This window comes from Passer domesticus, chromosome 4 (genome assembly GCF_036417665.1).
Source record: "Passer domesticus isolate bPasDom1 chromosome 4, bPasDom1.hap1, whole genome shotgun sequence".
Taxonomy (NCBI): Eukaryota; Metazoa; Chordata; class Aves; order Passeriformes; family Passeridae; genus Passer; species Passer domesticus.
Genome location: NC_087477.1, coordinates 72,223,040 through 72,240,673, shown reverse-complemented (window position 1 = coordinate 72,240,673; position 17,634 = coordinate 72,223,040). Strand labels below are relative to the sequence as shown.

Below are 17,634 nucleotides of genomic sequence, written 5' to 3'. Positions count from 1 at the left end.
AACTGACATCTTTGTATGACTGTGTATAGAATTCAAAACCAGTAATAAATGATGTTGATTTTATTTCATAGACTTGCCATGGGCAGGAATTGTTCCTGAATTATTATTACCTGAAATATTTTGAGGTCTGAATTAGCAAAATGTTATGAAGATTGCCTGTGGTTTGCATTTTAATGTGACTATAATCTACTAGTTTGATTTGATTTTTAATTTTTTATTTTTAGTCTGAAAAATCATGGAAACATAGAATGTTAGGGGGTGGTAATGGGCCTTACAGATCATAGTCCCAACCCCTCCTGCCATGGGCAGGGACATCTCCCAGTAGACCAGGCTGCTCAAGGCCTTATCCAACCTGGCCTTGAGCACTGCCAAAGATGGGCCAGTGGTTGTCTCCCTGGGAAACCTGTTCCAGTGCTTAACCACCCTCACAAAAAAAATTTATTTGTAATATCTGAACTGAATTTCTCCTCTTTCAATTTGCACTCTTTTCAATTGCATCAAATTGCACTTGCAATAACTCCTTGTGTTTTCACTGTAGTTCCTAACAAATATTTCAGAGATGTTCAAATTCTCAGTCAGCTTCTGATATTTTATGATAGGCCCGTAGTATTTAAAAGAATTTCCTGTTTCCTCACTTGATTTTGTGTGCAAATTTTGTTTCTTTGTATTTGTTTCAATCTCTTTCCCCTGGATTTTTTTTCTGTTGAAGTTGTTCAAGCTCCATCACTCAAGATTTCTGTATCTTATTGGCTTAATCTTTTAAGAATGCTGTCTTAGAAAGTGTTTTCCTTCCTCTGTGGATTGACTGTGTAGTAGCCTGACCACCCAGATGCCACGCCAGGGTACTGCTGAAATGTGTGTTTTGGTCCATTGCTGTTCAGGAAGGATGAATATAACCCTTAGCATGAATTTGAAACCGTTCTCACTTACTTTTCTCCCTCTCCTCTCAGTTCCTTTTTTGGATAAATATGCACAAAAATATGTCTACACAGTGTGAAGAAGTTCTGACAGTGCCTGTATCCCTACTATAAATTCCTTTATCAGGCCCTTTTCTATCTGTGTTTTAAGCAACATTTCTTTGGATTGGTTCTTACTTAGTTTCTTTCCAGGCTTTTCAGTCTCAGCAGACTTTATGTCTCACTCCAGAGCCTGACATCTACAGAAGTTATCTGGGATGTGGGTCATCTTGTCTTAGGGTATGAAGTTAGTTTTGTCATTGCAGCCTTGCCTGGCTGTGCAGTGACAGGTCTTGTCTGGAGAGCATTTCTGGCAGTGTGCTGGGTGACTTGCTGGGGAGGCAGCACACAGCTCTGGCCTGAAGCTCCACTGTTGTGACAGCCCCATCAGCAGCCTCTGGCACTGTGTGCTCTGATGCCTGTGATCTGTTCATCATGAACAGCCACTGAAACATTTCCTTCATGATTTCCAGCCCTTTCCAGCAGAACTTTTTAACCATCCTTCTTTGGATCTATTTCTGTTTTACAAATTCATAATTTTTTAGTAGTGTGGGTTGATTTTCTGCTTTTTGTGAGCAAGAAAGGCTGTAACATAAAAATTGTAGTTGAATAAACTGTATGCAGCATGATTTTAAAGGCTTGCATGTAGAGACATGCATTTAAAGAGTTTTTCTCCCCTGCACAGCAGGAGAACGTGGTAGTGAGCTTTACTGAGGTTGTAGGGTAATTTGGAGAGAAGATGCTGTCATAGGGTGTGCCTTTAGAGAAAAAGTGACCCATACACACCAGACAGCAGTAACAAAGTGTGTGCTGTCTCATACATCAGGTATGAGGCAATGTGCAAGTGATGCTGTATTTGAGTTAATGAATACCTGTATAAAGTATTTCTAAAACTAAACTACATTAGCAAAATTAGTAGTAGGCTTTCTCCAGCGTGCAATGCAATGATACAAAACCTAACATAATATTTTTTGTTTGGAATATATTTATATTTGTATTATCATTTCAGTTTGAGAAACTTGGGACCAGAGTAACCTCTGAAGAAAGTTAAAGGCATTGAAAGCATTTGTCTCAACACTTGTCCCCAAGCCTGCTTTCTTCCTAAGGCTCTGTATTCTTTTGTCCACCAGGGTCCCTGGCTTACTTGGCACAGTGTCAGGCTCTGTCACTGAGAGGTTTTCTATGTGAAACTCATCTTGAACCATTCTCTTATGTTTGTTTGATTTTTTTTCTTTTACTGTGGTGTTGTTTGCAGTGGAGTAAATAATCTTCCTTGTGTTTCAGAGGGCACAGAAGCTTGTTTTAGAAACAGATGAGCTTCTTTAGCTAGGAGCAGTGTCTCATAATTACCAGCATTGCCCAAGGGTCCTGCATCAGTCTCCATGTGATGACTGCAGTAGACAAGACAGTGTTTATGCTCTTGTAATTTTTGGTTTAAATAGGCAAGGCAGTGGAAGAGTGAAAAAGAATAAGGAAGATAAATGATGTGGCTAAAGCCTCACAGATGGCATTAGTGCTTGGTCTTTAATTCTTCATCCTGTGCTCTTTCCCTTAGACCACTCTTCTCATTCCTGCTGCAGTCATTGAATAGGCTTAACCTCCAAATCAGTAAGTTTTGGGAAAACTTCCAGTGTGTCCTTTTGGTGTTTTGTCTGTCCCTTCTGCTTTTCCTTCCCCTAAGATTTTGCAGTCTTGCTTTCCATCTCTTGCTAAGCCTAGATCCCATTGAAAATGCTTACAGTATTCTGAAATTTGCCAAATTAAAACTTGCCCCTGGAGTGTGCAGAACTCACTCCTGGAATTTCTTCATGCTCTTGTTACCTTCCTTGAGCTCACTAGCTGATGGTTTGCAGGACTTGTTTTAGGTGTGATTTCAAACCACAAAAGGACCAGGCAAAGGTGCAGTTGCTGTTTGTAGCACAGCTCCAGCTCTTTGGCTGCTGGCTTGCTCAGGCCAGTCGGTAGGGAACCATTCGTGTTTCCAAATCCTTCCTTTCTGCATGGCAAACACCTTAAAGCAGTGCCCAGTGCAGGTTGCCAGGCTGGATTAACATATCATTATGGAGCACAGAGTGGGGGCATGGTGTGCAGCTGCTGTGGTAGGATGGGGAAACCTCCATTGCAGCCAGAATGATGCAGTGGCCCCAGAGAGGAGCAGAGGGGCGTCCTGGGGGCACAGGAGTGTCATAGCTCAGGGCATCTGTTTGCTTCAGGGAGCCTTCTTGCAAGACCCTTATGTCCAAATATCCTGGCTGCATTCTCTCAGTTAGTAACAATCATTTAATCAGGCCCAGAGCTCTTCATATTGTTGAGTTTCACCACTGTCATCAGCACATCACAGAAAAATAAGAGCAAAACTTCTGGCCCCTCTGTGAAAAGCTGTGAGTGTGGTGTGTATTCAGCTCATCCCTTGCTCTGGCTTTCTGCAAACTTTAAAGTGGCTCTGACTCAGCCCAGGATCCTTATGCAACGTTCACCCGAACAGAGAGGGTGAAAGACATTGACAGAAATTGGCTTTGTAATTTAAATTACTCAATGATAACTTTTAATTGCTTGCTTTCCACAATCACCAGCTGCTGGGAGGCATTAGTTTTACTCTGTGTCTGGAGTATGTAGGCTAAAAATAAATTACTTCTTCTGGGCAGGTGGTATTTTTAGATTTAACAGCAAAAGGTAGTGTGTTGAAGAAATTTACCCTTTTTGAATAATGACATATTTTTCCAATTGTGATAGTGGCCATTAGTTTTTTTCAAAATTGTTGGGCTGCATCATAATTTTAAATAAATATTAAATGTAACTGAAGACTGTAGCAAAATATGAATTAAATGCTCTAAATGTAAAGATTCTAAATGATTACTTATGAGGTGTTAAAAGAAAAAAAGTCAATTTTTACTTGAGAGCTGTGGTTGATATAATTTTTCTTCTATTGCTTTTTATGTTAGCTTTTGGCAATATCTATTTTCTTTTGTTTAGCTGTCAGAAATAATCAAAAAAGGAACTGCATAGTAGCAAATATGATGTATATTATATTGGCCATTAAACAAATACAAAAAGGACTTCAGAAGGACTTGAGAAGGAATACTACACAAACTCAAGGGAGTGAATTTGCTGTCTTATACCTGGTTGAGAGCTCTGAGTCCTTCTCTGTCAAGCTGAGCAGAGCTGGAGGAAGGCTAAGGCAATAGCTTTTTATCACATTTTAATTCCTTGTTGCTTTGTCCTTTTAAATGAAAGTATTTTGAACAGAAGTATCATTGTACTATATAATCTTATTTTTGTGGACATTATGAATAGACAAATGAACAGCAGAACTAATTTGCCAATGGCCTAACTGGAGAAGTCAGTAGCAGTGCATTTTACATCTCTGTACATATGTAAAAGGGAGACAGTATCTGTCTTATAAACATCTTTTGTTGGTAAGCAAATTCTGATTCAATGAGCTATGATTGTCAAGGTTGGCTAAATATTTTGTGGTATTTTTTCTGTGGCTGACTAATTGTATGTGTTACCTTATTTCATTTAAAGAAACTTTGTACTGTTTTGCATGGTTTGCTGATACTAGGATATGGTTAGAAGCAAATGCTATCAAAGCTCTTAAGCCCCTCCTCTGATGTCACAAACATTAAATTAAAGTAATATTTTAAGATAGTCTGCTTTTTGTGAAATTTATGCAACTTCTAAGTTTTTTTTTTTACCATCACAGTCTTTTAAATCTCTTGTGCTTTACAAATAATTAAAGTTCTGTGCCAATTGAAAATTCAGTTTTCCTTTAACTTAAAGCCACTATTAGATGAAGAAAATATTTAAGTATTCCACCACTATTTTTTTTCAATTGCAGTTCAAGCTTAATTATTCTAATTCAGATGGAGTGATGAATTCGGGGGTAAAATTGAGTAATTCAGGAGTAAAATGGAGACTTGGAGTACCTGATGATGTTCTATTTCAGATATTAAGAGCTTTAATTATTAAAGGTTGTGTTTGACAAAGCTAAACAGAGGCTCTTTAAGAAAATGTACTTAAGAACATAAATGTTCTGCAGGAGCAAAACAGAATGACCATGTTCAACAGGTGTTTATAGACAGGATTACACAGTAACCTTCAAGACAAACTGCCTTCTAATGCCTAATTCCTCCCTCTCTTCTGCTGCAGAGCTTCTTGCTGGAAATGCAATGAGCAAACGTGATTAGCAGTTATTCAGCCAAAGATTTGTTCTCATCTTCTTCAATTCCTTACTGTTAGACTACACTGTTTCCAACCCTTACATTCTCAGCTCCATTTGTATCATAAATAGTTTTTGATTCCTTCATTGGGGTATTGGCTGCCTCTGGCTTCCATTTCTGGCTTTTTTTTTTATTTTTGGGGTTTTTTGTTTGTTTGTTTTTGTTTTTGTTTTTTTTTTAGTTGGTTGGTTGACTGGTTTTTTTTGTTTATTTTTCCATTCTACCTTCCCCTTTCTCTGATTCTTCTGCCCAAAACTCTGACAAAGGGAAATGTAGGTTTATTCCTCTCTTTAAATATTTTCTTTCCCTGTCCTATGAGATTTTTCTCCTCCTGGCACAGATCCATTTTTTGTTTGTTTTTCTCCTTAACTCTTCTTTTACTGACACCCACAGTCTGCATTAGCATCTGTGTCATGCCTGCTCTTGCCTTTTACTTTCCTCCTTGACCTGCTGGCCAGTTCTCCTCCTTTTATGTCTAAGCTTGTTTTATTCTTGTTATGCAGTTATTTTTCAACCTCTTGAATCCAGTTTATTGCTTCTCTGCACAGTCTCTAATGACCTTCTTTTGAAGAAAGCTCTAAACCAGGACTCCATCCTCATTACTGACTCACTGTTTATCTAAATGTCACTGCTGATCTGCATGTAGCTCTTCTATTTTATAGTTTACTTATAAATTCTTTAAGATAGGATACTTTTTAATTTCTTTGCTTGTACTGTATTTAGCTCAATTAGAGGTTTGTTTTATGAGTAGGATTGTGAACTATTATGAAAGTCCAAATTACTGATATACTTTTGATTAAAGCTTCCTTCCTCACCACCTTCTCCCTGGGTGTTTGACCAGATCAAATTATGTAGGTTATAGGTGGGATTGATAATAAGTAGCATTTTAAAATGGCACAGCTAGTTATCTGCAAATGTTGGCTCACAAATTTGCATTGTGCTACAAATTTAGAGCAGAGTTTTGCTAATCTTTCTCATGTGAACTGACCTACTTAAGTCAGTGGAGTGCTAATATTTGCCACACAGTAAGGATTTGGCTCATAATCCTAGGGAAGGCATTTGCATGCACACTGGGAATATTGTCTAGGGTTTTTGTTAAAGGCTTCCTCCTCATTCCATTCCTCCTTATGAGATTGTTTTTAACTTAAAAATAAGAAGAACAAAGTAAGTGTGATTTGACCCAGATGTGATGCCTAAGGAAGTTGTCCGTGAACCTCTCTGATGGTGAGTGGAGAAAATTATCTCTGGATGGAGGTTACAATTTTGGCTTCACAAAAAAATGTCCACTTTGGTCCTAGGAAAAATGAAAACACCTCTAACTGCTTAAATTACACCTAAAAATAACTAGTGTAGGCTCTAAATAACAGACCACAGAAATGGTAACGTTTGAACTGATTGAAGACAAATAAAGGGCAGGTATTAGTGAGTTTACATGGAAGAGCAGGAACACCAAGAAGGCCAGAATTTTCTCAACCACCTTGGTCACATAAATGTAGAGGTATTTACAAAGAAAATGGTTCCAGTAGTTTTTTTTAACAGACTGTCAGTGACAAAAAAAGATGTTTGACAGACATTTTTGAGATTGTACTCATCATTTGCATAATGTATTATCTATTTATTTCCAATAATAAGTTTTCCATATGATTGTTTTCTCAGAAAGGACAGAACATGAGTTCATTTTCTGTGTATTTGAAGACAGAAGTTGTTACTATGTATTTTTACTCAAATGTGCTGCTTGATTTTTGGAATCAAATGCCCTGCAGGGTGACATTGCTTTCAGTTTCAGTCATTACAGCCAATAGGAGGAAGCTTCTCAGTGTTACCTTCACATGGGAATCCACCCTCTGTAATACATCAGGGACAAAAGGAAGGTGAAGGAGAACCTCCATTCCATATTGGATGCAGGGGGAAACAATAGTGACAAAGAATGAGGAAATAGATGAAGTACTTAATGCCTTCTTTGCCTCAGTCTTTAACAGTAAGGCCAGTTGTTCTTGGGTGCCTTGAGCTGAAAGACAAGGATGGGGAGCAGAATGAAGCCCCCATAAGACACACACATACCTATGGGGCTGGATCCAGCTGAGGGGACTGAGGGAGCTGGTGAAAATGTTCACTGAGGCACCTTCCATCATTTACCAGCAGCCCTGGGTAACAGGGAGGAGTGGGTCTTAATTGACCTGCAGGTCAGTAAGTGTGACGCCCATCGATCAAAGGGGTTGGAAGGAGGGTCCAGGGAACAAGAGGCCTGTCAGCCTGACCTCAGTGCCAGGGAAGGTCATGGAGCAGATTGTCCTGAGCAACATCAAGCAGCGCGTACAGGACAATTGGGATCGCACCCAGCCAGCCCAGGTTCATGAAAGGCAGGTCCTGCTTGACCCAGTTCATCTCATTCTGTGGTGAAGTGACCTTCCTAGTGGGTGAGGGAAAGGCTGTGGATGTTGCTGCATGAACTTTAGTAAAGCCTTTGACACAGTTTGCCACAACATTCTCCTGGAGAAACTGGCAGCTCCTTGCTTGGATGGGCGTGTTCTTTGCTGAGTTAAAACTGGCTGGATGGCTGAGATAAGGGAGTGGTGGTAAATGAAGTTATAGCTAGGTGGCAGCTGGTCTGCACTGGAGGTTTTGATTTGCTGGAGGGCAGGAAGGCTTTCCAAAGGGATCTGGACAGACTTTTGTAAGGCCAGGCAGAGGTGTTGAAGGGAAGTGCCTTCTGGACCCAGACTGGTGTAACTGTGGTGTTAAATAGTTGAGAGTAAATTGGCTGTTTGTGTCACTCTTTGCCAACGACCTTGGCAAAGTTGGGATTTTGTGTGCAGTGCATTATGCTCATAGACCCTTTTGTCTTCAGAAAAACAAATCCAAAGTGAGAACATAATGTGTCAGGGAAGGGCAAAATAAACCTGCTCCATCACATAGGTTAGAACCCTGTTGTCCAAACTAAATATCAGCATTTGCAAGGCTTCCTTCCTCTTTTCTGAACAGGACAGGGCAGATACTGGAGAGCTGTGGGTACCACCACAGTACTGATTAAGGCTCTCAATGCAGAAATAACATTTCTAGTATTGTAAAATGTGTTCTGTACAGGTGCAGGTACAGAATAACTTCTGTTTCCCACATGCTCAAATGTGAAGGTTTTATGATATTTACTTGTCAGGCTGGAGATGGTTCTATTTTATTTTGCTTTATTACTGAGAAACAGAAGAAGGTCATTCTGTTGCTATTCTTCTTTCCCTACCAGCCTTGCTTAATCCTGAAATTAGATGTTTATCCCTGAGCAGGTTTTCATGTAGTCCTCTGTTTTTTAAAAGTCACGTGCCAGTTTGTAGGAATAGCAGGGTACTTGAATTTTCCTTCAAGAACTGTATGTCCTAGTTCATTAGAAAGAAAGAAAAACAAATACAAAAATTTACAAAAATTGATACAATGTTACACAAAATACTGTAGTAATGCTGACAACTGAATTGTCTTTCCCTTATTCAATTCCAGGGCCTAAAGCACAAGATTCTCTCACCTCTGTTGGTTTTGTGGTTGTGGACTCCCTTATCATGCTGTAGTGGTGGTTTTGGTATACAGCCATTTGTTTTCTGTTCAAATATTTAAACTTCAGTGGTGCTTACCTTTTCTGAATACATATTTTCTGCAGCAAACAGTTTGTGGTTTCTTGAACAGATACCAAAAGCTAAAGGAAACTGCTTGTCTGTTCAGTTGAAAGAATTTTGCTGTAATATAAGCCATGAAGCATTTGGAATAAATAGAAAGCTTTCTTTTATAATGCAAGGGAGTTATTTTCCTCTTCTACTTATTTTCATATTTCTGCGTATATGTATTTTAACACTGCTTTTCCAAGATGATGGGATAATGAACTGAAAGAGCAGCAGGTTTAAGAAAACCAATGACCTGCAAACATTCTCTTTGTCCAGCTTTTCTTTCCTGTACAGGGAAGCCAGAGAGGTTGCTTTTAAATACTTTGTAATTTTACATTTATTTAGAAAACTGGGGGTAAAAAAGATGAATAACAGTTGTTTTATCTTACGTTCTCCAAACACTGACGAATCCTTTTGCACAGGCAGATATTTGGCAATTTCGGTAATATTTATAGAGGCTGACATTGAACGACTGTTGCTTTTGCTGCAGACCACAGTGCGGCTAGCACAGAATCGCGGCCGCATGTCCGTGTGCAATACGTGCCCGTGCAAACGCGTTTAATCAGCTTGGAAGTTTCTTCTCCCTCAGCCCTTCTCCTCCCTGCCCGTCTCCCCGGCGGAGGAGCTGAAATAATTACCTGCAGTGTCATTTTTCACTTTGCTCCATGCAGATGCGGTGCGGTTGGGCCGCGGGCGGGGAGGGGCCAGCGCTGATGCGGCACGGGCGTGTGACAGCGGCGCGGCCCGACCCGCTCCGCCCGGCTCGGCTCGGCTCGGCTCGGCTGCAGCCCGGACCCGCCTGTGCTCGGAGTACCTGCGACGCAGCTGGGCTATTCTTTAACTGCGGGAGAAGTGCCTCTCTTCCCTTCACGCAAGCTCCCTGCTGGCTTTCTGCATCCGTAATTCCTCCGAGCCGTTTTTCCCTCCGGCGTTCTCCCGCTACTTCTTTTTCCCTTTCCCCCCCTTTTTTTTCTTCCTCTATTTTAATTTTTTTCCCTTCTTTTTCCCGCTCGTTTTTCGCCCCCCTCCCAATCTGTGCTGCCTCAATAGCCCTCATTATGCTGTGCTCAGTGGCCCGGTGTGTTCCCCGCCTCTGCTAGGCAGTGGCAGCATGGATGGTGCTCTTGTGACGACCTCTGCTGATGCTATCAGTCCACTGCGGATAGGCATGCTGAGTAATCCTGCTGTAAATGGGCGAGGACACGGACACACGGAAAATTAACCACAGCTTTCTGCGAGACCACAACTATGTGACTGAAGGTAACAGAAATACTGTCATTTTTCTCTTCTTGCATTGCATATTCTATGCTGGGAATGCACTGTCATGTTTGGAGATGTAGGCTGTTCCTTTTTTTCCCTCTTTTAAACAGGGGGGATTTCAGGGCGTTTTTTCTGTGGGATGTAGCAACAGAATCTGTCTGAATTCGCTGAATCCCAAAGACATTCTGTCATGCTACAGCAGTCTATGAAAGTACACGGGCTGGGCAAGGTCTTGCATTGTGCCGAGTTTCTGCTAGTGAGGTGTGCAGCACCTGGCATTGAATGCTCAGTAGCTGCAATGTAGAAGATTGGAAGCACTTGATTACTGAAAAAAACCCAAAACGTTTGAGAGCACCAAAGTAAGAGAAATAATCTGTAAAGTTAACTGTTTGCTGGTGTAATGAAGGTTATGCATCTCATTTTGGTAATTATATCCTGAGCATTACAGACATTGCTCAGTTGATTGTTCCCTAGAGAACTGTATACACTTAGAAGGCATTTAGAAGGGATATGTAAGCATCATCTTTTGAAATGCTGCTGCTTTCTTTCTGTTCCCTGTGCAAGGTACATGAGGAAAGAAAAGGCACCTTCATTTTAAATCATTCAGTGACTTGTAGGTTATTACATAAAAAAGAATTTTCCTGCAGGTGACATACATGAAATGCTGAGAGAATTTACCTTGAGAACGTGAAATGGTTGGGTCAGGTACTGGTCTGTATTTCCTTGCCAGAAAGTTGGTTTAGCAGGCCATTTTAAGATTGATTGAACAGGAGAAATGTGTTTGTAGATGCTTGACTTTGCAAATATATCCGTATGTGCAGTTTTAACAGCACTTTTCAGCAGCAGAAACAGTAACTCAATGTAAGCTTATATAATGTGAACATACTTAACATCAGGGTCAACCAATACTCCTTGAGACACAGGCTCCAGATTCTGTCGTCATTTGATCAATGCTCAGTCACTTAATACTCCCATGCTGCATCCTGAAACGTGATCAGCTGATGCTCTCTTGATTATTGATGATTTGAATTGTTTTGGATTGGAGAAAACAGTAGGATGATTTTTGTCATACCAGGACCACAAGGCAGATTTTTTTCAGAAGAAAAATTAAAAATGCTGTGTACTGTAACTGTTACCAGTGACTGGTGTAATTGCTTGCTAATCTTGCCTCTAGGACATTCTTTGCACTCTGGTTCATGTTTTGGTGCATTTTCAAATTTGTTTTGAAGTCTTGGTTAATGTGTTTTTTTTGTTTTCAGAATGATGGATGTTTATGTTTTGAGATGTGGTCACCTGTTTGAAAGAACTTTGTTTAAATTTGTAAATTCATGCCTTGGATTCTGCAGAATGCACAGTATAACTACTGCAGTGTACTTGATACATGGTGAATTTCAGATGTGCAGCAATGTTAAAATTGAATTTTCAAGTCTCTGTTTTGTGGTCTGAGGAAAATAATTAATGGTGGAATTTTCACATCCATATTCTCCTTTTATATGTCATGAGTGTTCTAAAAATTAGATGGAGATTTTCAGTAGTTTTTGTGACACTGCTGGGGCAAGTGTTAGATTTTTCTAATGTTTTATCTTCACTTGATACTTGGATCATAAGGACTGGATGTTCTTCTGTCATTGCTCATGGAGGGGCTTGTCTGAAATGGGTGAAAATACAATTTGAATATGAATGCTGACCTGTTTTATATTTTTCCTGTGATCAGAAGTCATCATGAAATATGTTGGCATCTGTTCTTGAAATCTTCAGTAGCAAAATAAGTTTTTCATCTTGGACTAGTGTAATTCTTGTTGGGAATGCAGAGTTTGTCAGGTGTAATAGAATTCTTCACAGCTGTTATATCTGACATTGCCACACCTTTTAAAAGATCTTGGAAATCATGAGGGAATGGATTTATCTGTGAAATTTTTCCAAGGAGACCTTCAGCTCAAAGAGGAGCATCACAAATGTTAATTTCTCATTGATACACTTTGTTTAAAATGCGCAATGAATACATTAGTTAAAGTGGTGCTTTAAATGTGCTTTGTTTGTTCTTCTGTGGAATTTTGTATTTTTTTGTTTAAAGATTTGGCTCCATGAAGGAACTTTAAGACTTCTCAAGTGTGAAGGCCTGCAGTCCTTTCACAGGCCTTGTATTTGGTCCTGTGACGTGTTAAGTGCAGTATGTAGCAACAAGAGAAAGGCAGTAATGTGTTACCTTGTTGTACTTCTTTGGGGTCCAGTCCCAGTTTTACTTTGGCTTTCGTAATCCACCATTTAAAATGAAGAAATACTTTATGTGGTGTCCAGTGTATTAGACAAGTTACCAATTTGTTGTTGTTTGTGAATAACCAAAATTTCATCTCATTTTCAGAATTTTAAAGTCTTGGTAAGTGGTGTCTTCTGTCCTTGCTATTCCATGCAGCAGACTAAATTAATTTACAAAATGAGGTATTTCTAACCTTTATATGTACTTTCTTCCTCTAAGTATTCACAAGGAAAGTAAAGCCAGCAATTATCATGAAGATGTGTGTTAAGTATAGCATTGCTTTACTTCTCTACCTGGTTTACTTTTTCAGTGATTTAAAAAAGCCCAGAGAGTCAAATGGCATATGAATTCAGGGTGTAGGAAAGCTGTGAGCCAAATCTGATTTGCTCTGCTCTTGCTAGTGGACTGAAGGTGTTCCTAACAAAACTGCTTGCTTGAGCAAAGTCAAATTTCATCTCTTTGATAGGTCATTATTTTTGAACTTCGGGATTATCTGTAACAAATGTGGCTTTACCTTGACTTTGGAAAATTGAATTGGTTTTTAAATCTCAACAATTTTTTGATTTGTTGTTGTACTGTAACTGTTATACTATAATAGGCATTACAGACACACATATGACAACAGTGACTGCCTGGCCCTGTTTCTCCTGTTGCATATACACAACTACAATGTGGTATTTAAATGACAAAATTATTCATGTTCTGCTTGTTTTAAGTCTTTAAAGTTTTGTTATGGTTGCACAAGGGAAAAAGGTGATTTAATTCCAGCTGCAATATACAGCAATTTTTTCAATGATCTCTTTCAAAAGTAGCTTTTAAACAGTAGCTTTTAAAAGTAGCTTTTTAATTGGAGTTGCTTGTATGAGGAAAATAGAAAAGATCAGGTAAGACTTGTAAAGAAAGAGAGAAAAAATATCTGAGGCTTAGAAAATGTGAGCTGTGAGGAAAGATTGAACTTCTTTGCAAAGGTGATGAAACACTGGGATATATTGCCTAGGGAGCTTGTGTAATTTTTATCACTGAAGTTTTTAAAAGCAGGTGACATAGACGTCTGTAAGAAATGACATGGGGATAGCTGAGCCTCCCGTGGGGCAGAGGAATGGACTAGATGACCTCTGAGATCTGTTCAGGCTTGTGATTCATGGTGGAGCTGTGTTTTATCTTAATTGCCTTTGCACCACAGCTGTGGGAACCAGTTGCCCAGGAGGTGTTGGGTCAGTAAAATGTGTTATTTCCACAGCAACTGCAGGAGCACTGAGCAGAGAGGAGAGGCACAGGAAGAGAAGATGGGTTGGATGGGAGAAACATGATCCTTCATTACTGTACAGAGTCTGTTGGGGAGAGGGCAAGAAAATTGTGAGCTGGGGGGAGGGGGATAAAAGAGGCTTCTGTGGTTTAGCGGGCAGAGGGTGTCCTTCAGTCCTAGAGTTCTCTTGATGTTACCTGTGCTTTAGATTAATGGTAAAACTGACAGGACTGCTCAGGGCCTTGGGATCAGCCACAGGAGCTGATTCTGAGCAGTGAATTGCCTGGTGGAGGTGCTGTATTCCTGGTAGGGGCAAAAAGTTGCAGGAATCAATGGTGCCACTCCTGCTCAACTGCCACGTTAATTCCATTGCTCTGTATTGTACTGATTTAACAATTAACAGAAGTAACAAACAAAATTCACTATTCTTGCCAAACTGTGTTAAAGGATGTGTTTCACCTGCATGATCCCTAATTTATTTGGAGAAATTCTTCTCTGGCAGGTGAAGCATATTGCAGGTTGCATGCAGACAAGTCTAGCATATGAACTGATCCCTGCCTTTTTATGAAGTTTCTCTGTTTTGGGAAGGAATAAAAAGATGTTTATACTTCCAGTTTCTGGAGAGGCATAGGTTCCTCCCTGGTCTAGGCCTGCAAGTGCAAGTGGAGCCAGTGGAGTTGCACTGGTGCAGTGGGGCAGATGTGACCTGCACTATCCAGACTTTTATATGGCCAAATTGTGCCATTTGGTTCCATATCCTTAACTTCTGTGAAAAAGTTAATCACGTTAATGGTGTATTAATGTCCTCAAATATGATATTTGAAGAATTATGAGAATTAGCAGTGCAGTATAAAACATATTGAATCATAACCATGTGAAATGTTTATTATAGAGGATAAAGGAACCATTTTTTTTCTTAATGATTGTAAAGAAAACTCCTCTGCAGATAATGAAAACAGATTTTGGGGCTTTTTTTTTCCTTAACAAAAGAAGTTAGTATTTATCTCCTTCAGTAATCAAAATTAGAGGAAATTATCAATTTTAATCTGCCAAAAAGAAATTTATTTATGATATTTTCTGTCATAAACATCTCAAATATAATTTGAATTAGACCTTAATACCTGAGGTATTAATTGGATGAATATAGCAAACAAGTAACTCTGCTGGCTCAGGCTCACCATTGGTCAGTCTAGTTCACTGATTTCTCCTTATTAAGAAAAGTACAAGAGGTAGCTCTTCCTCTCAACCTCCAGCAATTCAGGATTTATGTTGTGAATATTGATGATTTTAATCTTTTTACAGAACTAATTTAGAAACAGTTTTAGAATTACCCTGGAAATTATTGCTCATTCTTAGTGTAATCACTTGTGTTATTTATTTTTTTCCTTGAGTTGAGGGTGAACAGGGAGGGTGAACCTTGTTAAAGCATGACTTTACCCCTTGTTAAGCAGGATATAGTTAGGTCTTTCTCTGTATGGATTTGGTTCTTTTATTCACAGTGATATTCAGATGAATGTTGTGAGTAGCCTTGAAGATTTGGATTAATAAGGTTTATTCCCTCCAAGTGATGTTGCTGGCTTTGTAATATTTATTCATGCAGCTTAGTTGGGTGCAGCTGTGGAGGCAGAGCTGGAGCGCTGCTGTCACTCTGCCTTGCACTGCAGTCCTCTCCCTTTGCTCACTCACCCAAATCTGCAGCTGGATGTGGGGTTCAGCATCCAGGAAAACCAAACATTGGTACTGCTTGAAGCTTGGATCTACACAGATATTTAAGGCAATGTCTCTATGACTGACATGGGCCAGCAATTCCCTCCAACAAGCCCAGAAAAGGCAGGATGGATTTAGCCAGAGTGAATTTATGCTGTCAGCTTGCCATGATGCAGCACCGGCTACACATTCAAAGTACTCCATTCATGCTACATTTATTAGGCTCATAATATTGTTGTCTCTATTTTGCTTGCCAAATATACTTGATGAAGAAATCATAAATCAGCATTGGGGTTAGGATGTTGATCCAAGGCTGGGCCTTTGGAGTTTCTCAGTTTGCTGTTCCAGGCATTCCCAAAGAGCAGGAGTGTGCTAGTGTTACCTTGTTCCTGCCTCCTCAGAAGACCTGCCTCTTCAAGGAGCTTTAAGGCCTGCTTGTTAGATCATCCTAAGAGGGCACTTCAAGCCACTCCAAGCTGCAGGAGATGTTTCAGAGGCGTGCATTTAACTTGGCTTGGATCTTCATTTGGTGTCATGTTCTCCACATTCACCAGTGTCACATGTACCCTTAAAGCTTTACCAAGTGTGATTAGGCTGGGCTGCAGTCTTCCTGTTTGCAAAGGAATAAATCTCTGATGCTGGATCAGTGGTTTTGGTGGATTGCCCTTAGGGACTGATGGCAGCCTTGTCTCTCTTCGCATGCATATGTGATCAGCAGATGATCTTGCACTCACCATCTAAATAATAAATGTATTTGGTTGCTGTATAGTGCTAGAGGTCCTGGAGAAGTGAATAAGATGTATTAACAGAAGACAAGGACCATGTAGAATATTAGCTAAAGCCAAGCTCCTTCCATGACAGTGACAACAAGTCACTGAACAAGTATGTTCTTTTCTTTCTGAAAAAGAACATACTTGCAGCAATCTGGAGCTTTTCCAGGTGCCAGAAGACTAGAAACATTATAAATAAAAATGTTTATAGTATATTTAACTATATAGCTGTTATATGTAATAGACTGAGCTACATATAAGCCTTAAAACCAGAAGTTCAGGACATGAACTGTACAATGTGTGTAAGATAAAACATGGGCATAGAAATATGATCCATGCAAGCTCGTTGTGTCTGCCAGATTTTTTTCTAATTGAAACTGACATTTTAAAAGTATTGAATGATGTAAAAGTAAACAGCATTGTGCACATAGAGTCATTGTCATTGTTCACATGGGAGAAGTTTATTTAGTGTATGCATCATTATGAAAACTGTATTTAGCAGTATATTTTCTATATGTTTTCCATGTAAACCTCAGGCATTTCAGCAATACATCATCTATTTAAATGGTGAATTTAGAGAATGGTAGATGTTGCAATTGCATCAGTTTAAAATGTGAAACACTATACAATAACACTGAATATTTTATAATGAAGAAGAATTATCTTTTATTACAGCCATAAAAAGGTAATCCATCCTTACTATTTATGTTGTGTTACTACATCACTACTAGTTGTATCCTTGAAACTTTCCATCCACAGTTTATTTAATCACCCTTGGAAGGCTTTGTCTCAAGGACTATTTTCTAAGAGAATACAAAGTATTGTGGTTAATCTCAGTGTAATTTCAGGCAAATTTCCCTGTAGCCAGGGAAAGGTAATAATCTCAGGAAATTAGATAAAGTTATTATGGGGACTTCTGGGATTTTTTTAAACAAGATAAGGTTTTAAATGAACTTCTAGCCATGTTGAGGCACTTTCCTGATCAACTATTTCCATAGTTCTCAGGTTAATGCTGAGTTGGCCCTTAATCACGAGTGTGGTCTACTTTACTTGTTCCTGGTGAAAGTTTCCCAATTCTTTACCAAGAACAAATGCCCCACTGAGCAAAGCAGCCTTATATATGGTAAGAGAGTTTGTATTCTCAGGAGTGTTACCTTGCTGAAAATCTCTTGTTCCTGTTTTTATTATTGCTTTAATGCAAATAAAAGCAGACTGTATTTTGCCAGTGAAAGACAAATAATAAAAATGTACATTAAGAGTTTTGATTCCTAATAAAATCTCAGCACGACATGCCATGCAGTTCAGTGACTTTTGTGAATTATTAATATGACAGAATTTGGGATCTGTATTATTAAATATAGCAGTCCTTGTTTCTTTCATATTCACTGATCCATCTGTTACAAAAAAGAGAAGATGCAAACATCTGTATTATAGTGACATTTATGTGTTTTATTTAGAGTGCAGAAGAAAGTTGAAGACTAAGAGTTGGTTTATTATTCTCTGATTAGAACTTAGTTACTGTTGCCATACTTCTTCCTGTCTGCAGTGCTTTTGTTGTTCCTGTGACTCAGGTG

The 17,634-nt window shown here is 39.3% G+C and overlaps 1 protein-coding gene and 1 long non-coding RNA gene across 8 annotated transcripts in view; one reads left to right on the top strand and one right to left on the bottom strand.

Moving 5' to 3' along the window:
* Positions 1-17,634, top strand: part of PPP2R2C (protein phosphatase 2 regulatory subunit Bgamma) — a 193,357-nt gene that overhangs the window by 47,810 nt on the left and 127,913 nt on the right. The window contains exons 1-2 of one of the 7 annotated variants that reach the window (XM_064418720.1): positions 9,463-9,719; positions 9,871-10,080. The exons of 2 other annotated variants lie outside the window; for them this stretch is intronic. In XM_064418720.1, the coding sequence (XP_064274790.1) occupies positions 10,011-10,080 (70 nt within the window). In that variant the 5' untranslated portion in view covers positions 9,463-9,719; positions 9,871-10,010. Of the gene's footprint in view, positions 1-9,462; positions 10,081-17,634 lie in introns of those variants that run through there. 4 more of the 7 variants (XM_064418723.1, XM_064418724.1, XM_064418727.1 and 1 more) reach the window with 4 other exon arrangements.
* On the bottom strand, positions 6,771-9,597 carry LOC135299533 (uncharacterized). Its single transcript, XR_010361509.1, has 2 exons — positions 9,459-9,597; positions 6,771-8,544 (listed from the first exon to the last, which is right to left on the bottom strand). It is a non-coding gene; the product is annotated as an uncharacterized LOC135299533 (long non-coding RNA).